This window comes from Pteropus alecto, unplaced genomic scaffold, assembly GCF_000325575.1.
Source record: "Pteropus alecto unplaced genomic scaffold, ASM32557v1 scaffold42, whole genome shotgun sequence".
Taxonomy (NCBI): Eukaryota; Metazoa; Chordata; class Mammalia; order Chiroptera; family Pteropodidae; genus Pteropus; species Pteropus alecto.
In genome coordinates, this window is record NW_006434825.1 from 15,621,456 (window position 1) to 15,646,795 (window position 25,340).

Below are 25,340 nucleotides of genomic sequence, written 5' to 3' on the forward strand. Positions count from 1 at the left end.
TAATTAGAGACTCAGAAAGTTGATTGGTGATAAATGACCACAGAAGCAGTTTAGTTTCTGTTTGCTTAGACAGAGAAATATAATCAGAGCAAAGGCTGGGGAGCAAGTTGTTTTAATTTATGTATGCTACTTCTCAGTGTCACTCAGGAACTGGAAAGAATAATTAATTTTAACTTGCTTCCACTCAGATACTATGTATGTTCATTAAAATATATGTTTAAAAGTTGGTACTAAATACATTCACATAACTGTGCATTTTTATCCAAATTCGCAAATATATTAGTGCAGGGTTGGTTATTTTCTTTCAACTTTTTAAAGTTTCAGGTATTAATTTTTTTCATTCATAACATTTCATCTTTTCCAAAAACTTTGCAATAAATTTACCCTCCTGTATTTAGGATAAAATGAATGAAACGGATCTTTTTTTTTCTTTTCTCTTTTTAAAAAATTTCTGGCCTACTGTAAGTATTTCTGACACGAATATGGACTATAAAGTTGTTTTTAAATTACTGAAGTCAATTTCTCGGAATTCTTTGTGGAACCGAGTGCTCTTGGAGTCAGGCCGACATATGTCCAAACCCTGACTCTGCTAATTGCTTAATCATTTTGATCCTTGATTTTTTTGTGTATGAAATGGGAACAATACATGAATTTATCTCATGGAATTGTTGAGAGGATTAAATAAAAAAAAAAAAAAGACAGTCTTCAGTGCTTAGCACATCTTATGTATTCAAATACGTTAGTTAATTGCGTTAGTTAATTTAGTAAAGACTGTCTCTCTATAAGCTTTGTTGTTTAGAATATTCCTGATTATATTTTTAAACCTTAGGGAACACAGTGATTGTGTTTAAGAGATCACATATCCTTCATCTAACGTTTAGTCCTACGAAAGAACAGTATCTACAGATTTTAATTTTTAATTAACATTCATTAAGAATCAGATGTAAAAAGTACTCGATTCCCACCAGTAACTGAAAAGAAAAATTCACAACACCAAAAGTTGGTGAGGACGTGAAGCAACCAGAATTCTTACGTATTGTGGGTAGGGATATACGCTGGTGCAAGCACTTTGGAAAACAGGAGTTTTCTTAAAGAGTTACACATACATCTACTCAGTGTTTCTCAAAATGGCAATAATGTTGAGGTTGATAAACCCTGATCCACTTCATGACCCAGCCATTCCCCGCCTACATATTTACCCAAGAGTAAAGAAAACATACACTCACAAATATGTACTGGGATGTTCATAGCAGGTTTATTCATAATAGCCCAAACTGGAAACAGAACTCAGATGTCCATCAAAAGGAGAACAGATAATTAAATTGTGGTCTATCCATACAATGGCATACTTCTTAGCAATACGAAGGAACAAACTACAGGTACATAAAACAGCAGAGATGAATATTGACAGGGTTCAGAACATGCTATCCCAAATTATGGTGCCTTGGCATATGAGATTTTTTAAGCTAAAGGAATTTGAGAAATGGCAGGTGCAGCACTCTCTGACCTTGCCCTGAAGCAGATCACAAGACCCTCAAGTGAGGTGTGCTCTCCCTATACCTGGAAGAAAAGAACAATTTTTTTTTTAAAAAAGCTTGTAGCACCTAGTATTCCTACATGATCTCCCATCTAAGTACTAACCAGGCCCGACCCTGCTTAGCTTCTGAGATCAGACGAGATCGGGCATGTTCAGGGTGGCATGGCTATAGAAAAAAATAAAAAAAAAGAACAATCTTATCTCTGAAGATGGAAGGACTCCAAGAAGAATCTGAATGAACATGTCTTGTAAATTTTCCCCAGGTTTATTCCTCTTAGTTCATACCCATTTGTCATATTTTTCCACTACTCATCAAACCTAGTAGAAAAATACTCAGGTTTAATGGCTTCTTCAGGTCTTCATTTCCTTCTTAAAGGCTCTCATGTCACATAAAACATATTAGTAAATTTATATGCTTTTCTCTTGTTAATAGAGTCCCAGCTAAGAACCTGGAAGGGTAGAAGGAAAAAGAGTTTTCCTCCTCAACAATAAAAAAGTATTTACAAAAATTATAAACAGTAATGATTGAATATGTATGAAATCCTAGAATAGATGAAACTAAACTCTGGTGATAGAAAAACAGATCAATAGTTGCTTCTTGTGGGTGGGAGATTGATTGGGAAGGGGCTTGAGGGACTTTTCTAAAATATTTAATAGGCATTTGGCAAAACTGGTTGAACTGTACACTTAAGACCTGAGCATTTGACAGTATGTAAATTATACCTTAAAGGAATTGGGGGGAAAAAAGGCAACTAACTCGTGAGTTTGGAAGATCTTGGAAGCTCTTTTTCTTCTAATCAGCTTCCTGTTGGTTGACCCTCGTACTCTCCAACTTTTATATTTTCAGTCTTTTTCATTTTTGCCATTCTAATGTGTAATTGAATCTTATTATGGGTTTAGTTTACATTTCCCCAGGCTAATGAACTTGAGCATCTTTTCATATTTTATTGGCCTTTGGATATCATCTTTAAGTGTTTGTTTTAGACTTTTGCTCATTTTTTCACTGGGAACATTTATATTTCTTGTAGGAGGTTTTTGTTTGTTTGTTTGTTTACTTGTAGGAGCTCTGGATAGAAGTCCTTTGTCGAGTTATATATTCTGGATGCAAGTTCTTTGTTGTACAAAATAACTTCTCCTACTCTATAGATTGCCTTTTCACTCTCAATGGTGTCTTACGATGAATACATGTTCTTAATTTTAACATAGTTCAATTTATATAATTTTAACATAGTTCAATTTATGATTTGTGCTTTTTCTGTCCTGTTATAAATTTTTTGCCTACTTCGAGATCACAAAAATGTTATCTTATGTATTCTGCTAAAAGTTATAGTTTAACTTTTAAAATATAGATTATCAATCCAAATGAAATGTATTTTGGTTTATGATGTGAGGTGAGTCCAAATAAAGTTATTTCCATATGGATTTCCAAGTGACTTATCATTATTTTTTGAAACATTTTTTTCTCCATTGATGCACATCCTGGAAGATTTGTTAAAAATATATTTCATTATATAGTACTATATAATGAAATATATTTTAAATACTATATATATGTATATAGTATTTACATAAATATTTCAAACTCTACACTTCTATAGTCTCCTATTTCCACGCAATACTGTGAACATACAGCCTATTAATGGCTGCATAATATCCCATTATATGTATGTAGCATAAAGATTTTAATTAATTCTCTTATTCAGTTTCCAATTTTGTTATTGTTATTAAGGTGCTGAAATGAACATTTTGTCCAAAGCGAGTGCCAGTTGTGTTTCCTAAAGATAAATTGTTGGGAGTGGGAATTTCTGGGCTTAGGTGCAAGGCCATTTTAGTTTGCCTTCTTTAAAGTCTGTATCAATTTTTACTTCCAACCACAGTATATGAACCTATTTCTCCACATTTTCACCAACAGTGGCCGTCATCAATCTTTTAAAATCTTTGCTGAATTAGGCGAAAACTTTTCATTTCCAATTTTTTCATAATAGGTTAAACAACTTTGCATATTCTTATTAGCTGTTTTACTCTTTCTGGATGGCCTGTTCAGATCTTCGCCCATTTTTCTTCTGAGGTTATCTTTTCCCTAGGTTTATAAACATAATAACAGAGTGTTATTTCGCAGTTTCTCCAGTATGGCTTTTAACCTCGCCTCCTGTTTCGAGCACCAGTTTTAAATCAACCCGTACTAAGAATAAAATTCTGCGGAAAAGCTTTAGAAAGCCTCTGGGATCCAGGGGCCACGCTGGCGGAGCCAGCGTGTTCTGGACAGGTTTGTCCCGCCCCATCCCACCCTTTCACAGAGGGAGCGAGGCCAAAGGTCGCTACGTCTACTTCTAAGCGCGCAGCTAGTGTTGCCATAGACGCTGTGGGGATGAAGGCTGGTGCTGTCCAGCTCCAGCGCCCGCGGAGAAGCACATCCTAGCAAGCCAAGACCTTGGCACTGCGTCGCCGGCGTGCGTAACGTTGACGCGTGACGTCAGCCCGGCCTCAAGGCGCGTGCGCAGTGTGTCTGTCAGAGCCCTCAGGCCGCCGTCTGCCGGCGCTCAGTGGCGGCACGGCCGGGAGGTGGGTTTTCGCTCCCTGTGTTGGGAGGGCGGGTCAGTCCTCCTTCCTGGCCTGCGGGCGCGCCACCTCTCTCCCCTGCGGTGGGGGGCGCCGTAGACTCCCAGGAGCGGAAGTGGAGAATGGGCCCCCGGAGTGAGGAGAGCGAGTGAAGCACAGCCTCGCGAGAGTCTGGGGGCCGAGGTGGGCGTGAGCGAAGGTAATCCAGGCCCGGGTTCCGAGCCCGAGGCGTCCTTCGACCTTCCAGTGGGTGAAGCAGGGGCTGGGACTGAGGTTTCTCCAGGTCAGCGACCGGGCCGCTTAAAGAGAGCGTGGGACTCACTTCTACCAGTTGAAAGGAGATCTTGGGTGCCCCGGCCCAAAGTAAAGCGCTGGATCTATATTAGCTATTACTTTCACTGTTGCTAGGAGGAAGAGTTGGCGGAAACACTTCTAAAACTCCTTTGTGAGTGTTAGTTGAGAGGTAACAACTGTTGATGGGATCTTATGGGTTCTGTGTTAGGCCCATGAATTTTGCAGGTATTTCCTTTGTGGTTTTGGGCGCGGTGCTACGTGACTTCATACTCGAGTCTGCAAAACAAGAATGCTAATACTGACCCTCCTAGCAGAATTATGATGCCACAGAGCTCTGTGGAGTGCTTAATGAAAGGGATAGAGGAACACATGCTGGAAACTTTTCCCTTCCATTTTTTAAACCACATGCTTAAAAAAATTTTCGGTCATGCATTGAAATGCTGGAGTGAAGTTGAAGTGCATTATTATAACTCACATTCAGAACCTCATTAGAAGAGTGTGAATGCTTGCAGTATTAAGCACTGTCCGGAACCTCTTGAGAGTGACATAAATGAGTAAACACACCGCTGAAAAAACAGTACAAAGTAAATGCTACTAGAATGCAGTCTGGAAATTAGTGTAGTTATTGTAGTGCTAGCTCACCTTTCTTTCCTGTTTTAATCATCAAACATTGGCTTCTTGTGGGCTAGTTGTTTAGTTGTCAATTTTTTCATATTTAATATTTAGATTCTTTTTGAAAACTGGTGGAGAATGCATTGGCTTTACTAAATAAATGCAGAACTCATGAACTGAAGCATCTGTTGATTGACATTGTGCTAACAAATACAGTTGACATTTGAACAGGTAGGGACTAGGGGCACCGACCCCCACGTATAACTTTAGATTCCACAAAAGCTTAACTCTCAATAACTTACTAGCATATTTCATATATGTATTATATACTGTATTCTTACAGTAAAGTAAGCTAGAGAAAAATTGTTATTAAGAAAATCATAAAGAAGAGAAAATACATTTACAGTATTTATAGAAAAGTCTACATATAAATGGACCCATACAGTTCAAACCTATGTTGTTTAAGGGTCACCTGTACCATATAATACTCTATCTGCAGGAATTAAGGACTTTTAACACTATGCCATTAAGCCATGCTTCTTTCTCTTTTAAATTCTGTTTCCTCTCCAATAGACAGATGTTTTTGATTTCTTTGGCAGTGGTAGAACACAAAATGTAGGTGACTGTATATTCCGTAAGGATAGTTCTTCAGTTTAAAATTCTATTAAAATGTGTTAAGTTTTAGTGGCAAGAAGTTATAATATTTTGTGGTGTAAGCATGGAGCCACCTGACCAGATGAGGCAGGAATTTGTAGTTTAGAGATGTGGTGAGGTGAACTCTAGGTCAGTTTAAGCGTTGAGCAGGAGGAGGCTAAGCAGTCAAGTACACAAGCTGTGGTGATGAGTATTGGTGGCTTATAAAGGCGATTTGGTACTACCAAAGTACATGTCCTAGCAAGAGAGTGAGATCTGGGTGGAGGACATATTTGGCAGTTCCGGTTGGTAAATAAGTGGGCGGTGGTAGAGAGGCCTGGTAGCAGGATCAGTATTGGGTTGAGGTGCAGCATCTTCTGGATAGAGGTGAGATTTGGAAGAAGCTAAAAAAAAAAAAAAAGAAAAAGCTAAAACTCACTTGTTAGAGCTTGATCAAATGATCAAAGGTCATGTTTAGGAATAAATCTCAGTCAGTGTTTTGGGGGCTCTGTGGGTGATACCTCAGCCATGGGTAGAGGAGAACTTTGGGGAGGAGCTAGAGGGGTTGCTATGGTAATAAGAGCTGCCCTTCACTGATGAATGTTCTGTGGTATATGCTAGCATGTTTTATACTCATCTAAAAAATATACCTTTTTTAAAAAATAAGAAATGGAGACTTAAATATGTGATTTGCCCAAGGCCACTTATTAAGCTGTACGTCGCAGAGCTGGAATTCAAGCCCAGGTCTATTGGATATCAAAGCCTTTACTCTTTCTTTATTCCAGATTGCCTCATTATATAATGGAGTGGACACCAGCCTTCCCATTTTATGTGGTTTGTTATGACTGTGATCCAATTTGCTGTGGATGAGATTTCACTCACTAATAAATTTGATTCATTTATGTGTTTTCTTTTTCTAGATTTTAATTTAATTTGAAAATGAGTAAGTGCAGAAAGCTACCACTGGGTTCAAGTCCTGAGACATTCAGCCCAGATGTTGTTGCTGACATTTCTGAACTCTTTGCCAAGAACTTTTCTTATGGCAAACCACTTAATAGTGAGTGGCCGTTACCAGATCCCACTGAGATTTTCTCCTGTGATCACACGGAATTTGATGCATTTCTTGGTTTGAAGAACTCCCTAAATGAAGTAAAAAACCTACTGAGTGATAAGAAACTGGATGAGTGGCACGAGCACACTGCTTTCACTAATAAAGCTGGAAAAATAATTTCTCACGTGAGAAAATCAGTGAATGCTGAACTTTGTACTCAAGCTTGGTGTAAGTTTCATGAAATTTTGTGCAGCTTTCCAATTATTCCACAGGAAGCTTTTCAGAATGGAAAATTGAATTCTCTACACCTTTGTGAAGCTCCTGGAGCTTTTATAGCTAGTCTCAATCACTACTTAAAATCTCATCGATTCCCTTGTGATTGGAGTTGGGTAGCTAATACTCTGAACCCATACCATGAAGCAAATGACAATCTTATGATGATTATGGATGACCGACTTATTGCGAACACCTTGAATTGGTGGTACTTTGGTCCAGATAACACTGGTGATATCATGACTTTGAAATATCTGACTGGACTTCAGAATTTCATAAGCAGCATGGCTACTATTCACTTGATCACTGCAGATGGAAGTTTTGATTGCCAGGGAAACCCAGGTGAACAAGAAGCTTTAGTTTCTTCTTTGCATTACTGTGAAGTTGTCACTGCTCTGACAACTCTTGGAAATGGTGGCTCTTTTGTTCTGAAGATGTTTACTTTGTTTGAACATTGTTCCATAAACTTGATGTATCTGCTAAACTGTTCCTTTGACCAAGTCCATGTTTTCAAACCTGCTACTAGCAAGGCAGGAAACTCAGAAGTCTATGTGGTATGTCTCCACTATAAGGGAAGAGAGGTAATGCATCCGCTGTTATCTAAGATGACACTGAATTTTGAGACTGAAATCACCAGGAAAGCTCTCTTTCCCCATCATGTGATTCCTGAATCTTTTCTTAAAAGACATGAAGAATGTTGTGTATTCTTTCATAAATACCAGCTAGAAACTATTTCTGAGAACATTCGTCTGTTTGAATGCATGGGAAAAGGGGAACAAACAAAGCTGAATAATTTAAGGGACTGTGCTGTTCAGTATTTCATGCAAAAGTTTCAGTTGAAGTCTCTTTCCAGAAATAATTGGCTAGTAAAAAAATCTAATATTGGCTGTAGTACAAATACAAAGTGGTTTGGGCAGAGGAACAGATATTTTAAAACCTATAATGAAAGGAAAATGCTGGAAACTCTTTCGTGGAAAGATAAGGTGGCCAAAGGTTACTTTAATAGTTGGGCCGAGGAACATTCTACATATCATCCTGGGCAAAGTTCTCTTTTAGAAGGAACAGCTTCCAATCTTGAGTGTCACTTGTGGCATATTTTGGAGGGAAAGAAACTGCCAAGGGTAAAGTGTTCTCCTTTCTGTGATGGTGAAATTTTAAAGGCTCTCAATGAAGCAATTGAAAAGTCATTTGGAGGAGCCTTGAATTTGGATTCCAAGTTTAAGCCAAAAGAGCTGTATTGTTGTTCTTGTCACATTTTTTCTGAAGAACTGATGTTTTCTGAGTTGTTTAGCCTTACCAAATGCTTTCAGGATGGGCAGGTTGTAGAACCTAGCAACCAAATAAAGTGCCTGCTTGTGGGTTTTTCAACATCTTGTGATGTCAAGATGCATATACCATTGGAAGTTCAGCTCCTGGAATCAGCTGAACTCATGAATTTTAGCTGTTCATTGCTTCATGATGGAGATCCAACTTACCAGCAGTTATTTTTGGACCGTCTTCTACAGTCATTACAGCAGCTTCATACAGGCGATGTTATGATTTTGCCTGTACTTTCTTGTTTTACAAGGTTTATGGCTGGTTTGATCTTTATACTCCACAGCTGTTTTAGATTCATCACATTTTCTTGTCCCACATCCTCTGAGCCCCTGAAGACCTGTGCAGTCCTGCTATGTGTTGGTTACCAGGACCTTCCAAATCAAGTTATCCAATATCTGCAGAATGTGAATGAATTGTTGAGCACTTTGCTTAACACTGATGCACCCCAGCAAGTTTTACAGTTTGTGCCAATGGAAGTGCTGCTTAAGGGGGCACTACTTGATTTTTTGTGGGATTTGAATGCTACCATTGCTAAAAGACATTTGCATTTGATTATTCAAGAAGAGAGAGAAGAATTCATCAGCAGCCTTCAGTTATGAACTTGGACTTGTCCTTTCTGAAATTTAACTTTATGGCTTCTTACAGTTTCCATTGTTATTGCATCCCTTTGCTATTAATTTAAAGCCTTTCATTTTGGGGAATGGCCAACTTTTGTATCATTTAAAGTTCCATTATTTCTGGAAAGACATCAGCTAGTTCCCAGGATATGTATACCCATAGGCATAGAGGTTTTCATGTGCCGGAATCTATACAGTCATAATATTCAGCCTCAAACATGAGATGTGTGTACGTGCTTGGGTATGGACACACCCATGCTTGCATATGCAGTTCAGTTGGTCTTATCTGCTTAAGGTTTGCATCTGGGTGCCTTCAGTTTCAATTTTTTTTCCCCAATTTCCTCTTGATGACTAATGATTTTGATGAATTGATTTGATGAGAGGAGGCGAGTCACTCCTGAGCAACACAGATTTTCTTTAACATTGACCATGTCAGTTATGGATTTGGGGAACTCATCTTGCCAGATTTCTTGTTATGCGCCATTCATTGCCTATAAGCCATTGACCCAGTTTACTTTATGGTTCAAGTGAAGCTTTGTGAATATTTTACTAATCACAACCATCCAACTAGAGAGGATATCAGGACAGCTTCAAACCAAAGATCATGTTTAAAACAATGAAAAATTACCGTATCTAATACAGCCCTGTATCATGACAAGTTTTATTTGGCAATGGTATAGTAATTTTTAACTTCCAGGAAATAATGTGTAAACTAAAGGATTTTTTAAAATAGGGAAGTAGTGTTTATAGTTTCATATTGCAGGACGTAAATGTGATAAATACAGTGGATACTGAAGAAGAACTTTAATACTTTTAGAATGATGGTTTAGCATTTAACATTTTTAAATCTTTAATTTCTTTTTTCAGTATGAAAGTAGCACTTGACCAGAAGTTTAACCATGAGATGATTATTTTATCAGTTCTGTTTGATTTCTGTTGAATCACATATATTTGACAGTACACCTGAGCTTTTCTGGCAGACTGTTAAGAAAATCTTCATTACTTTGAAATTCCACAGAATGGAGAATATTTATATTCTTATGTGTGCATTTTAGACATTTTTGTTAGTTATGTGAAAAAATAGATGTATTCTCTGATGTATTTGGTTGATAAATATTAATCTGAATTTTTTTCATGTTCTTTGCTATTTTGAGTTCCATTATAGATTCATGAATAAAGTCATTAGCAGAGAGATTTTGTGTTCGTCTTTTTTAAAGAGAATCATGGGGGAAGTTAAAAATATAACTTAGAAACAGATTTTTTTTAAGGAAGGTTTGAATGGGAGTTAATGTTCCTTCATTTCCTCTGATTTGTATTCATTAAAATTTAGTCCTTAATATTGTAATATTTATGGAAGCTCTACTTTGGGAAAGAAATTGAAAACTTAAAGGAGGGAGTAGAGGGGATAGATTTAGTTCCTGTCAGGGAGAGTGTTGGAGACCTGGAGGTAGATTTTTAAAAGAAAAGTGATTTCCTACTGGTGACTTTATGGAAGTAGTTCAAGTTGTATAATGATAGAAGTCTGACATAAAATTGATTACCATGAGAGAATTAAAACCACTCTCAGGAAACCATTTTGTATCTTGTAGTCTTTATGTGTTAGTTGGTTTGGTTCATTGTAATGATGCAGTTTATTTTTTACTTACTTTATTTGATTAGAATAAAATTGAAAGCTTAGCTCCAAGTTCTGGTATTAAAACTTCCTTTTAAAGCCCTCAAACAAATATTGAATGCTTAGTTTTGTAACCCTAGTCTGTATTGGAATACATAATACACTGGTGTATACTAGAATATATTTTGTTTTTTAACCTGGCTTTTGGAATCAGTTGCTGTTTATCTGATTAATTGAATTCTTATTGCTTTAGAGGTGAGATATGACTTGAGGAAGATTCAAATTGAACTGGATGTGGATGGTAGGTACCAATGATTTATAGGCATTTCTCTTTGAGAAAAAGGGGAGAAAAAATGCTTTCTAAAACATGAATGAAAATATAGAGGGCAGTAAGTGAGAGATAGTTTGTATAGTTTATCAGGATAATTACTGTTCTTTAAAAACAGTATTGTTTGGTAGATCTCGAGAATTTTAATTGTGATGCTTTTTGAAGAAAATTTTTAACAGCCAAAAAATTTAAACTTCATGTGTTCCCTAAAATCTTAGATGAGAAAGAGGTCTTAATAAATTTAATTTCTTCAACTTTTAAGTTTTATGCCTCCTAGAAAAAATTCAGTTTTATATTTTAGTGGAGGCTTTTACATATTATCCTACTGTTACTTAAATATTTAAATGCATTGAAAAGGTCTTTTCTGAAATAAAATTAGAATCCAAATTTGTGGACTTCACTCCATCTTTAAAATAGTTATTTTGTTTAAAAAGGTATGTTAAATTTTTTTCTCTTTCGAAGATCTTGGATTAAAAAATAGGAGAATTGAAAAAAATGTTTATTGATGCTTTTGTTATTTTACTTATCTTTGATGAAAATTCCAGGTCTTTAAAAATATTTAAACCTTATTCTTCATTTCTAGATGAGATTATTTATTGAATAGTTTTTAAATTCGTTACAGTGCTTTGGTGTGGGTATATGAAAATAGTTACTCCCTCACATTTTTAGAAATGAAAATGTTGATTATAAACCTAACCAAAATCTTATTTTCCATGTTGATAAAAATGAGAAATAGGACATTTTTAGTTTTGTTTCAGTTTTTAAAATAGTTTTAAACAATAAATGATTAGCATTTTTTAGTAAAAATACTTCATGCTTCTAAAGCTTTTAAACAGCATGAGAGGATTTCTGTTAGTTTTTATGTTCTAAAAAAATAAAAAAAAAATTTAATTACACTAGTACAATTAGGCCTTATTTAAATTTCCTTTGTAATCTGTTTAATGCAATTTGAACAAAACTTAGACTTAATGTAAATATTATCCTCTTAAATTAATGAAAAATTATATAATTAAGGAAGACATTTGTAGAGATTGTTCTTTTTCTCTGTACATTATGCTGAAAAGATATTTGTCTAAAAAGATTCTACAGATCTTTGTGGATAAATCTATTTTTACATGTATATCTGCATCTTTTTTGATGTTGAAGATTTGTGCTTCAACACTAAATTATTTTACTGTGCTTTTACTGTCTGTAGACTTTTGGGAGTTTCTACTCTTTCCAGAGAATTCCAGGATTGACAAATTAGTATGCATACTAGATTAACTGAGAAAATTCAAAACAAGCACAAACACATCCTGGTGAACTTTTTTTATTAGAGTAAACATCATTCCTGCAACTATCCAATAAGTCCAGTAATATTAATTTCTTTCTGGAGCTATTGTACTTACTGCTTGAATCAATTTGACCATTAATCTTACATTATTCTTTTTTTCCCCATTATTTCATTTTCTTGCCAGGATTATAAACTCAAAGACAAGGCACTGTGACAAGGATACTTATTTTTTATCCCATATAGTCAATATAAGTGTCTGTGGAATACTATTTTATTATAGAAAACTTACAAACATACACCACCATGTACCCTCACCCAAGTTCCAAAATTATCAACATTTTGCTAAACTTGTTTTATTTTCCTACACTTCTTTTTCTTGGAATATTTTAAAGAAAATTCATGAAGTATTTATTTCTAACAGATAAGGACTTTATTACAACAAACAAAATTAACATCACTCATTACTTAGTCCATATTCAAATTTTTCAGATTGTCTCAAAAGTGACTTTTTATAGTTGATTCAAATAAGGATTCAGATAAGGGTCACACATTGCATTTATTTAATATGTTTCTGAAGTTAGTCTTTTAAGAACTCCACCTCTCTACTCCCAGTTCCAACATTTTCTTTCCCATGCCATTTTAACGGTTCTGTAGTTTTCAATATTCTGGATTTGGCTGATTATTTTATCTTTTAACTTGTATCTTTAGTCCATATATTTCCTATAAATTGGTAGTAGATCTAAATGATTGATTACTGTTGGCAAGAATACTTCATAAATGTGTACTTCCTTTTTTATCATATTATTAAGCACAAAATGGCTAGCTGTCCGCTCTCAGTGACATTAGGGTTAATCAGAGGTTCAGATGTTAACCCTGTTTATACACTACCAAGTTTTCTTTCGATCTTTCACTTAATAGTTTTGACATCTATTGAATATTGATACTTAGCTCTATTAGGGGTTTCAAATTACTGATTTTCTAACCATATTTCTCCTGTCTCTAAAGTTGGACTTGACAACATATACTTAAAGTCATCAGCTATTTATTTTTTTTCTGAAATAGGTTGTTTAGGAAAAGTCAGAGTGTTTAATTTTTAAAACACTATCAATTTTCAGAAAAACAAGTTGGTGTCTTAGCAACCTCCAAAGGTGACCAATGAGATTTTTTTTGGTTACAGTTGTTTTTACCTATCTTTAAGAATTCATGGATGGTTATATATTTTATGTATTTTAATCCAACACAACTATACTTACTTGATGCTCAAATTATCCTAATTTGGCTTGTGTAGGTGAGGGAGGGGCTCCTCCAAGTTGATACGTATGTCTTTTTTTACATAATTCAAACAGTTTTTGATAGGTTCCATACTTTCTGGCACAACATGTGCCAATTTTGTCTTGCTGAGACCTGTCATTATCCTGAGCTTACTGAGAATGTTGTACTACAGTAGTTCTCAAACATTTTGGTCTCAAGACCCCCTTACCCTCTTAAAAATTATCGAGGAATCCAGAGAGCTTTTGTTTATGGGAGCCATATCTGTTGATATTTTCCATCTCAAAATTTAAACAAAAATTTCAAGCTTTATTAATAAATTAAAACATAACAATGGTAAAACCATTACATGTTAACGTAATTTTTTTAATGAAAAGTAACTTTCAAAACAAAATTTAGTGAGAAATGTGATATTGTTTATATTTTTGTAAATATTTTTTGTTTTTATATCTAGATTCTCATATCTTTTTACATTCAGTCTGTCGCAATACATTGTTTTGAAGTACTTAAGATAATCTGGCCTCACATAGACATATAACTGGAAAAGGGAGGAATATTTTAATAACTTTTTTAGGTAATTATGGATATTCTTTGATGCTGCTCCAAAATTTGACAGGTGATGGTATCTTAAAAGTTGGTAGCAATGAAAAATCTTAAACTGTATTAACGAACTTTTTGCACTGTCACACTAAAATCAAGTCTTGCACTTGAATGGATCACTTACCCACAGGTAGTTTTGCAACACCATGAATTTGTCATTTGGAAAATATCAGTTCATTGAGTTATATAGATGTTGTAAATGTTGACACATTTGATTATATGGTATCAAAAAGTCACATTCGTAAATATCACCACTGATTTCATCAGAAAAATCTAAGTATTGAGAAGTTGTCAAGATTAGGGTGGTGGACAGAAATTTTCTAAAATTCTAATTTTCACTTGAATGCTTGAATTTTATCATGGCAACAAATACTGAAGATTGTTTTCTGTGAAGTGACAGTTCACTTTATTAATTTTGAGAAAATATCTGTCACTCATGTCTGAATAACTATAGTCTGTCTGCCAGTTGTTCTTTAAAGTAAAATGGTGTTCAATGAGAAATGTACAACTTGTTTGCCACTCAGTTGTGCAAATGCTTTTCCTGGAGACAGGCATCCTACTTCGGTGTGCAGCAGAAGTGCATCGTGTGTATTTCCAATTTCTTCACTTCTAATATTAAGACGTACCAAGTGTTGAAACTTAATAAAATTAGTCATTTTTACTACTCTATCAAGGGTACTCTTTTTTAAATTTAAAAATTATTTGTTAGTTGCAATTGACATACAATATCATATTAGTTTCAGGTGTACAACATAGTCACTAGACATTTATATATGTTCTGTAGTGATCACCCCAATAAGTCTGGTACTTACCTGACACCATACATAGTTATTACCATATTATTGACTATATTCCTTATGATGTAATTTACATCCCCATAACTATTATAACTGGCAATTTGTACTTCTTAATTCCTTTCACCTTTTTCACTATTAAGGATATTCTTAATTAGAAATGGCTTTTTCTCTCACTATGAATATGTGATAAAGGATACAATGACTACGAGCCTACTTTAGTGCCACTACCTTGATTTGTGCTAAGTCACCAATAATTTTGCCCGTCAGTGAGACTATTAATACGGTAAAGAGAGAATAAATAATGTCTTGGTTTGGGTCCACAGACCTCATTTTGAGAACTGCTGCTCTAGTGTTTTCTCATTATATCAGCTGCTGACTTTTTAATTTAATTTATATTAATGAGGTATTCCTATTTTTGAGGCTCTTTATAAACGAATGTTTAGTTTTTCCATTTTTTAAATAAGTGGAGATAAACATTTTTCTCTTTAGTTCTATTAATATGTTTAATTGTATTAACGGATTTCCTAATTTTGAATTTCTCATATTTCTGGAACAAGCATTGCTTGATTATGATGGATTATTGGATTCTGTTTGCTAATATTTCACTTAAAATTTTTGCTGAAATGTTTATAAGTGAGATTGTTTTTAGTTTTATTGAGCAGTATTTGTCTGGTTTTGGAATCAATGTTAAATTTGCTTTATAAAAATGATTTGGACTTTTTTTCTATGCTTTGAAATAGTTTAAGTAGTATTTGCATCATCTGATCTTTAAAGATTTGATAGACTTTGTGAAACCATCTGAGCCTGGTGTCTTTTTAGAGGGGAGTTCTTTTATGACTTCCTATATTCCTTTTTACAAAATTTATTCAGAGTTTTTATCTCTGTTAGTGTCGGTTTTGGTATGTTTACCTAGAAAGCTCTTTATTTCATCTACATTAAAAAAATTTTTTTTCTCATAGAATTATACAAAGTAGTCTTATGATTAAAAAGAAATTTCCCGTTTTGAGCTTGTTTCTTTTGTTTGTATACTTGTGCTTTCTCCCCATCCTTTATAAATCAGGTTAATTATTTCTGTTTTGTTGATTAATTTTCAAAGAACCATTAATTTTTTGGTTTACTTATTTCCTTTTCTGTTTTTTTTTTAACTCAGCAATTTCTGCTTTATTTTTTTAAAATTGAGGTAGAATTGTCACATAATATATTAGCTTCAGGTGTACCACATAATGATTTGATATATGTAATATTTTGAAATGATCACTACAATAAATCTAGTTACCATCCACCACCATAGATAATTACAAAATTTTTTCTTAATGTTGAGAACTTTTAAGGTCTATTATCCCCATCTCTGGCAACCACCAATCTGTTCTCTGTATTCCTGAGCTGTTATTTAAAAAAAAAATTTTTTTTTTGAAGATTCTACATACAAGTGAGATCATATAGTATTTGTCTTTCTCTGTATGACTTATTTCACTTAGCATAATGCCTTCAGGGGCGATCCATGTTGTCACAAATGGCAGAATTTTCTTCTTTTTTATGGCTGAATAATATTCCAGTGTGTGTGTATGTGTGTGTCTCCCACATTTTCTTCATCCATCCTTTGATGGGTACTTAGATTCTTTCCATGTCTTGGCCATTGTAAGTAATGCTGCAGTGAACATGAATGAGCATATATATACCTTTCTGAGTTAGTGTTTTCACTTCTTTTAGATAAATACCCAGAAGTGGAATTGTTGGATTATGTGGTAGTTCTATTTTTAATTTTTTGAGGAAACTCTCTACTCTTTTAGTGGAGTAAAACATAGTGACTGCACCAATTTACATTCCTACCAACAGTGCAGGACGGTTCCCTTTTCTCCACATTCTCTCCAATACTTGTTATTTCTTATCTTTTTGATAATAGCCATTCTAACACGAGTGAGGTAATATCTCCTTGTGCTTTTGATTTGCTCTTTGCTGATGATTAGTAATGTTGAATATCATGTACTTCTTGGCCATCTGTATGCCTTTTTTGGAAAAAATTCTATTTAGATCCTCTGCCCATTTTTAAATCAGATTGTTTTTTGTGATTGAGTTGTATGACCAAATATATTTTGGCTATTAACCACTTATCAGATATGATTGGCAAATACTTTATCCCATTCATTAGGGTTGCCTTTTCATTTTGTTGATGGTTTCCTTTGCTATGCAGAAGCTTTTTAGTTCAATGTAGCCCCACTTGTTCATTTCTGCTTTTCTTTCCTTTGCTTTTGGTGTTAAATACAAAAAATCATCACCAAGACAGTTGTCAAGGAGCTTCTGGCCTATATTTTCTTCTAGGAGTTTTATGGTTTTGGGTCTTACATTAAAATCTTTGATCCTTTTCAATTTGACTTTTGTGTATGATGTAAGATAGTGGGCTGGTTTCATTCTTTTGCGTGTGACTGTCCAGTTTTCCCAGCACCATTTATTGAAAAGATTGTCCTTTCCCCATTGTATATTTTTGCCTCCTTTGTCAGGAATTAATTGACCATGTATGCATGGATTTATTTCTTTAAAAGTTTTTAAAATTTTTTCAATTACAGTTGACATACAATATATTAATTTCAGATATACTTTATGAAGTGATCACCCTGATGAGTCTAGTGTGTCAGTTTATTTCTGGGCTCTCTGTTCTGTTTCACTCATCTATATGTCTGTTCTTATGCTAACACCATACTGTTTTAATGACTATAGTTTTGTAATGTAGTTTGAAATCAAGGCCTATGATGCTTCCAGTTTCTTCTTTCTCAAGATTGCTTTGGCTAATTGGGGTCTTCTATGGCTCCATACAAATTTTGGGATTGTTCTTTTTCTGTAAAAATGCTGTTGGAAATTTGATAGGGATTATATCGGATCTGTAGATTGCTTTAGGTAGTATGAATATTTTACTAATATTAGTTCTTTCAACCCATGAACATGAACTACCTTTTCATTTATATTTGTGTTTTCTTCAGTTCTTTCATCATGTCTTATAGTTTTCAGTGTACAGGACTTTCACCTCCTCGGTTAAATTTATTCTTAGATATTTTATTCTTTTGATGCAATAAAATGGGATTGTTTTCTTAATTATTCTTTCTAGTAGTTTGTTATTAATGCATAGAAATACAACAGGTTTTTGTATATTGATTTCGTATCTTGCAATTTTACTGAATTTGTTTATTTTAACAGTTTTTGGGTGGAGCTTTTAAGGTTTTCTATATATAATATCACGTCATTTGCAAGTAGTGACGATTTTACTTCTTCCTTTCCAATTTGGATGCTTTTTATTTATTTTTCTTGTCTAATTACTCTGGCTAGGACTTCCAATACTGTATTGAATAAAAGTTGTGAGAATAAGCATCCTTGTCTTGTTCCTGATCTTAGAGAAAAAGCTTTCAGCTTTTCATCATTGATTATGAGGTTAGCTGTAGGCTTGTCATATATGGTCTTTATTATGTTGAAGTACATTCTCTTGATATCCAGCTTGTTTAGAGTTTTTATCATAAATGGTTATAGAATTTTGTTGAATGTTTTTTCTGTATCTGTTGAGATGATCATATGATTTTTATCCTTCATTTTATTAATGAGATATATCACATTGATTGATTTGCAGATGTTGAACCCATCCTTGCATCCTTGGAATAAAACCTGCTTAATCACAGTGTATGATCCTTTTAATGTATTGTTGAATTTGGTTTGCTAATATTTAATGACACCTGTGAGCATGAAAACCTGTGGGGTGAAAATATCAGTGGCAAAATCTGCAGGAGGCCCTTAGTAGCTGTACTGGCCATTGATTTCCTCAGCCGCAAAAGCATCTAAGGTCCTCTGAGAAGCAGTCTTCTGGGGTCTCCAATGAGATTCTCAGTGAGAAATCTGGGGAGGAAGTCCACAACATCTCCAAGGGCTGTTGATGTTCTCAGCAGTGAAGACTTCTAGGGTCCTCTGCTGAGCAGGCCATTAGAAACTGTAGTTGCTATGTGGCTGATATTGGTAGGTCCTCTCTTCTCTGTTTCTAGCCATTTCTAGACATCTCAGCTTTGCTGGCCTCTGGATAGGGTGAAACTGAAGTGAGTTCTTCATATAGTTCTCCAAAAGGCTGGGGAAGCTGGTCGCCTACCCCGTTTTCCTTTTACTGGTAAGGGGAACTCTTTTGGGCTGGGAAGTTCCCTCTTGGGGGATAGGATGATGCAAGCAAAATGAAACTGTTCTGCCTATACTTTTTGTGTGGTTATTCTCAGGTTTTTTGCTTCACTGTGCTGCTGAAGCTTCTTAAGTGGACTCCTGAGCAATCTCAGAGCTATTTTCATTCATGAATAAGTGTCTAATTGTACTTTGTATAGGGGGGCGGGTAGCTAGAGTCTATTTTGCCACCTTGATGATTTCACTCATTCAGCCTTTTAAAAATTTCACTCTCATTTTGTAGCTTGCATGGCTTCTAACAAGATGGCTAGTAATAATTCTTATGTTTATTTCTCTCTAGTAATGCTTCTTCCTCCCTGCTTTGGCTGCCTTCAAGATTTTTTTTTGTGTTTTTAGAAGTTGAATATGATATGTCTATTTCTGGCATGAGTATTTATCTTGGTTGGTGGTTCGAATCTGTAGTTTGCCATTAATTTTGGAAATTCTTAGCCATTATCCCTTCAAATATTTATTCTTCCCCAGTCCCTGTCTTTTTTACTTCTGGAATTCTGATTGTATATCTGTTAGATCATTTGATTTAGTCCTACAGTTCCTGGATGCTATCTTGTTTTATTTTTTACTTTTTTTTGCTTTGCTTTCAGTTTGAATATTTTCAAGGTCATTGATTCTTTCCTTAGCTCTGTTAAGTCTGCTGATGAGGCTGTCAATCACAATCTTGATCTTTATTACTGTGTTTTTCATTTCTGGCATCTTCATTTGATTTTTTTTCTAACAGTTTCCATCTCTCTGCTGAAATTATTCATCTGAATGAGTGATGTCCAATTTTTCTGTTGGAGACTTTGACACATTTTTCATAGTTACTTTAAATCCTCTATTTGATAACTCTAACGTCTGTGTTTTTTATGACTCTGGTTCTGTTGATTATTTTGTCTCTTGGCACTGTGGAGTTTTTCCCCTTGCCTTTTTTGTACATCACATCTCAAGTAATTTTTTTTTATTTTTTATTTTATAGGGAAGATAGAGAAGAAGAAACTGGACAGGGCTCCATGGCCTTCTGGCAGCAGTTGATCTCTCCCTCTCCTAAGTCTGTATGATGAGGGATGCTTTTTCAGGACTCTTCCCATCATTTTTGGTGAGTACCCACTGGAATCCATGGAGAGCAGAGCCTGTAAGTGTTGTGAACTCTTCTTTTATCTGAAGACTTTAGGGTTCCATATTGTCAACAGCCAATACTCAATCTCTGCCAATTTGTTAACAACAATTCTAGGTGAATCCTTCTTACTAGTGTTTAATTGCCCCAAGTAAACAAATCCTTGTATTCCATGTCTCCCCATAGGTGCTTGTTTCTCCTCAGATTTTGGTTTAGTTGGCATTTTCTCAGCTTCAGGTCTTCGATGGATTCAGGCAAAGTCATTTACTTGCAGTTTGTTCAATTATTAGGGTGGGATGCCGTTCTTTCTAGCTCTTTTCCAGCTCTCTGCCTTCAAGAAGAAACCAGGAGCCTTAGCTTCCTTATTGTTACCCCCAATCTCTCTACTGGTAGGATGACTGTTTTTGTTTACACCAGTATAATTATTAATAGCACCCCCTTTCCCTCTAGAGTTTCTTTGTTTGAATGATAAATTGTATGATCACCATGTCCTTAAAATATTACATGATGAGGTTTCACCAGGAGTATATGTTAAGTTTGGATGCATTTGTTTATTCTAGATAAAAATAAAATATTGAAGATCATTTTTGTGATATTCTAAAGGGCATGGAGAGAAAAAGTATAAACGAAAGACCAAAGCCAATGTGTAGACTTTATCTGGATCCTGTTTCAATCCAAAAGTATTTACTTTTAGACAATCAAGGACACAGGCTAGGTATTAGAAGATATTAAAGAATTATTGTTATTTTGTTAACTATTACAATGATATCATAGGTGTTTTTTAAAAATCTTATTTGTCAGATAAATTCTGATGTGTTTGGAGTTGAAATGTTATGACAGTGGGAATTTATTGAAAAATATTAAAAAAAAGGTGAAGGGAGAGAGTAATGTGATAAAAACAAGAATGACAAAATGTTGATAATTATTTTTTTCCAACTTAATTGAAACACAATAGACAATTAGTTACTTGTATTTACATTGTACAATTCAATGAATTTTTTTCAATTATAGTTGGCATACAATAATATACCAGTTTCAGTTGTACAGCACAATGATCAGAGATCTACATAACTCGCAAAGTGATCACCCTACTAAATCTAGTACCTCTCTTCCCCCTTACGTATTTATTACAACATTATTACCTATCTTCCCTGTGCTCACTCTACATGTCATGTCTATCCTGCAACTATCCATTTGTACCTCTTAATCTCTTTGCCTTTTTTTTTGCCATCTCCCTCAACGTCTCTCCCATCTAGTAGCCCTCAAAATATTCTCTGTATCTATGAGTTTATTTATGCTTTTGTTTATTTTGTTCTTTAGATTTCACATGTATGTGAAATCATGTGACGTTTTTCTCTGTCTGACCCACTTCATTCAGAGCAATACCCCTTAGATCCATCAAGGCAAAATCTTTTCCCATCCCCTCCTTTTAGTCTATGTGTGTCTTTTAATCTGAAGTGAGTTCCTTATAGGCAGCACATTTAGAGGTCTTGTTTTCACATGCATTCAGCCACTCTATCTTTTGGTTGGAGCACTTAATTCTTTTCCATTTGAGGTACTAGTTGATAGGAATGTAGTTATTACCATTCTATATTCCTGTTTTTGATACATGTTTTTTCTTCTTAATGAAGTCCTTCCGACACGTCATAATACTGGCTTGGTGTTGATAAATTCCTTTAGCTTATTTTTGTCTGGGAAGCTTTTTCTCTGTTCTTCGACTCTAAATGATAGCTTTGCTAAATAAGCTATCTACCCAGGTTGTAGATCCCGGGTTTTCATCACGTCAAATATTTTGTGCCAAACCCTTCCGTCCTGCATAGTTTCTTTTGAGAAATCAGCTGCCAGTCTTATGGGTGCTCCTTTGTAGGTAACTAACTGCTTTTCTCTTGCTGCTTTTAAGATTCTCTCTTTGTATTTAACCTTTGGCATTTTAATTGTTATGTGTCTTGGTGTGGGCCTCTTTAGGTTCATCTTTTTGGGACTCTCTGAGCTTCCTGGGCTTATATGTCTATTTTCTTTACCAGGTGAGGGAAGTTTTCCATCATTATTTCTTCAAATAACTCTTCAACTTCTTGTTTTCCTTCAGGTACCCCAATGACATGTATATTTTTACATTTAATAGTGTCTCATAGGCTCCTTAAATTATTATTATAATCTTGGCTTCTTTTTTCTTGCCATTGTGATTGCGTGCCCTTGGCTTCCTTATCCTCTATATCGGTGGTTCAATCCTCTTCTTTATCTTTGTTTATTCCATCTAATATATTCTTCATCTCAGATAACATGTTCTTCATTTCTGACTGGTTTCCTTTTATAATTTCCATTTCCATTTTATGTTTTTTTTAATCTCTTTGTTAAATTTCTCACTGCATGCATCTGCACTTCCCCTGAGTTCAGTGTTTTGAACTCTGCATCTGTTAGATTGTTTGATTCCATTATCCCTGGATCTCTGTTCTGTTCTCTCATATGGTTTCTTCTTTGTCTTCCCATTTTGGCTGCCTTTCTGTGTCGGTTTCTATGTATTAAGCAAAGCTCCTAAGTCTCCCAGTCTTATGAGTGTGGCTTTGGTAGTAAGTGTTCAGCAGCATAATCTTGAGAGAGGTTCAGCTGCAGGCCAAGTTCAGCCCCAGCCTGTGTCCCTCCTGGGCCACTTGTTAAGATTCAGCCAATAATCCACAGATGCTGTGCTTATAGTTGCCTCAAGAAACAATACCAGAAACCAAGGCCAGCTGCCATCAGTGTGACTCTTGGTGCTGCTCAACAAAGAGCACCCGACTACCTGGGGACACACCTGGATATGGCTTGGGTGGGGCTGAGAGTTGGGGGAGGCGGAGTTTCAGGGAATCCTCTGTTTGGAGCAACCTCTGTTATCTGGTTTGATGACATCTTAGCTATGGCAGTACTGCATCAGCATACTGGGTAGTAGAAAGGCTCAACAGAGGAACAATGGATACCTCTGGCACTTCTGTCCGGGAGAGGTGCTCACCTCTGGCTCTCACTCCTACAACTCAGTGTCCCCATGTAAGTCACTGGTGCCTCCTGAGCAGCTGACCCAGCACTGGTGCTCAGAGCAAGCAGACCTGTCACCACGGAAGTCTGCTTTTAGACATGACCCCTTTAAGTGGCATCTGAAGCTGTCAGCTGCCACTGCTATACCCTCAGTCCCACTCAGCCACTTGGGACTGGGCAGGCTTGCATCTTCACCCCTCCTACCTTCTACCATTGCAGGGTGATTTCTTATTTCTCTCTCTAATTGTAGCGCTTTTGTTCATCTAGATCTCAGGCAACTTTCCTTGCTGTTTGCTCTGTGTTTCTGTCACAATTTTGATTTGGTCACAAGAGAGATGAACAAAGCCTCTATCATAAATGCTTTTTTTTTCCCCCAAAATGTTGGTAATTATTGAAGCTAGGTGATAGGTACATGGAAGTTCATTATTTTATTGTTTCATCTTTTTTGTATTTTTGTCAATTTCTGTAATAAAAACTTTAAAAAAAGGAGACAAGGATATAATCAGAAACCTATTTCTTTTTTAAAAGTAAGGTAATTCTCCTACAATTTAAGCTCGTAAAAGTAAATTTTTCTAGTGGCAAATCAGAGGCAATGCAGCCATGCCTGAAAGTTCATTTGAAAACTTCTTGTGTTTCAGTGATTATTCAGCAGACCAGATAATCTGTGATATCATAGGTACAGGGAGAAAAAAAACAAGTGAAATGCTTTGGTTTCTATGTAGTTTCATTGTGCAGACCCACACTGGACCAGGAGGGAATGAACTTTGCAGTTGCCTTATTAATCCTGACTCAATTTAGTGTCTGTGTTGTGCAGACTTAACTGCTTTTCCTTCCTTTTATCAGGTTCTCGCTATCCTTCCATTTTTCTTGTTTATAATATGGAGAGACAAATACCTTGGGAAAAGGGGGTGACAAGGCTATAAACTTCTTGGGAGCAAGGACTCTTCACTGTTTGAACAGTGAATGGTACACCTAGTACTGTTACAGGCTCATAAAAGATACTAAATAAATATTGGATGAAGAAATGAGTAAATAAATTCACATTTGCTGCTTGCCACATAGAAGGAACCTAGTAGATACTGTATTTGTTGAATTGAATTGTGGATGACAGAGTTGAAAAGAGAATTTTATTGTTTATGTTCATTTAGTGCCAGTCCTCTTCAAAGTCTTTGAAAGATGATGCCCAGATGAGCGGAATCAGCCAGTGTGTTGTCTGTGAATAGACAAGGGAAGCCAAAATGAAGTGCGGCTTCATTTAAAACTAAAAGAGCAATATATAGTCACATACATGCCACCTTTCTTTCAAATACATTCACAGACATGATTAGGAGAGGACAGTGATTCTCTACTCCCCTCTAAAAGTCCTCCTTTAGTTCTGCAAAGAAATCAGGAGACTTTGTAATATCCTGTTCACAAAAAATTGGCATGAAAGGTACCCTTAAATAAACAGGTGTAATTAATCATGGTGCTGCTTGTTTTGATGAGCATGCAAGAGTGACAAGTTAATAATAAATTTCTAGCTCATACAGGGAAGGTGGCTGAGGAGGTGCTGTGGCTTAATTTACATCTTCGGATGGCGTGGAAGATTTAATAATCTTCCTGCCTTATACATCAAACTAATACCCTGAGGCAGAAAAGCAAACCATTTTTAACTGTTAATCTGAGAAGCTATAAAATCCCGTCTCAGGTTACAAATAAATTGAGTTGCTGGTGAACCCCTAGCATGTGTGATTTATTCAGATTCCAAAGCCACTCAGGACCTCTGGGAACCTGGGCTGCAAAACCAGGCAGGTGGGAATGCTATGGTTATTGGCAATCTAATCAGTAGGTCTAGACTGAGGGCAGTGACTGATTTTGCCTTAGATTTATTTCACCTTCCATGTCGACTACAAATAAATTATGGAATAAAAAAAAATATATGAATTTGAGATTTAGTTCTAAATGATTGCTTTTAGTTGGGATTATAACCATCTTTCTGTTTATTTAGTACTTGTTCTTAAAAGATCAAAAGCTGTTTTGAAGTTTTTACTTTCTAACTATAGGATTTTAACCCGGCTAGAGAAATTGGGATACAGAAAGAGGAACTAACTTCATGGTACTACAAGCCATTTGTGAAACCTAAACATTTTTTAGATTTCCAGCTCTTCATTTCTTAAGCAGCTCAGCTATGGAGTGTATTGAACTCATTAATTTGGAAAACTATTCTTTTATCGATATTAATATAGAAAATATCATCTCCTAGTTTAAAGAATGGGCCATGATGGTCTCT

General features: G+C 35.4%; 2 protein-coding genes and 1 pseudogene across 16 annotated transcripts in view; 2 read left to right on the plus strand and 1 right to left on the minus strand.

Moving 5' to 3' along the window:
* Window positions 1–1,592: 1,592 nt before the first annotated feature.
* Window positions 1,593–1,711, minus strand: LOC112478206 (annotated as a pseudogene).
* A 2,278-nt stretch (window positions 1,712–3,989) lies between these two features.
* On the plus strand, window positions 3,990–10,087 carry CMTR2 (cap methyltransferase 2). Of its 4 annotated transcripts, none has more exons than XM_015587812.2 (2): window positions 3,990–4,099; window positions 6,556–10,087. In XM_015587812.2, the coding sequence occupies exon 2, from the start codon at window positions 6,575–6,577 to the stop codon at window positions 8,873–8,875; it is 2,301 nt and encodes a 766-aa protein (XP_015443298.1). In that variant the 5' UTR covers window positions 3,990–4,099; window positions 6,556–6,574; the 3' UTR covers window positions 8,876–10,087. The 4 variants fall into 4 exon arrangements, with proteins under 4 accessions (XP_015443298.1, XP_006909896.1, XP_006909897.1 ...); XM_006909834.3 differs by lacking the exon at window positions 3,990–4,099 and adding an exon at window positions 4,160–4,295; XM_006909835.3 differs by lacking the exon at window positions 3,990–4,099 and adding an exon at window positions 4,307–4,541.
* The window catches only part of HYDIN (HYDIN, axonemal central pair apparatus protein), a 337,481-nt gene continuing 316,302 nt past the window's right edge, over window positions 4,162–25,340 (plus strand). For all 12 annotated transcript variants that reach the window (XM_025045274.1, XM_025045278.1, XM_025045276.1 and 9 more), the window contains exons 1-2: window positions 4,162–4,295; window positions 19,928–20,047. The gene's annotated coding sequence lies outside the window, so the exon portion shown is untranslated. The remainder of the gene's footprint in view (window positions 4,296–19,927; window positions 20,048–25,340) is intronic.

Excerpts from the sequence above, each read along its gene's own strand:
- CMTR2 (XM_015587812.2), top strand. The coding sequence starts at position 6,575 with ATGAGTAAGTGCAGAAAGCTACCACTGGGTTCAAGTCCTGAGACATTC.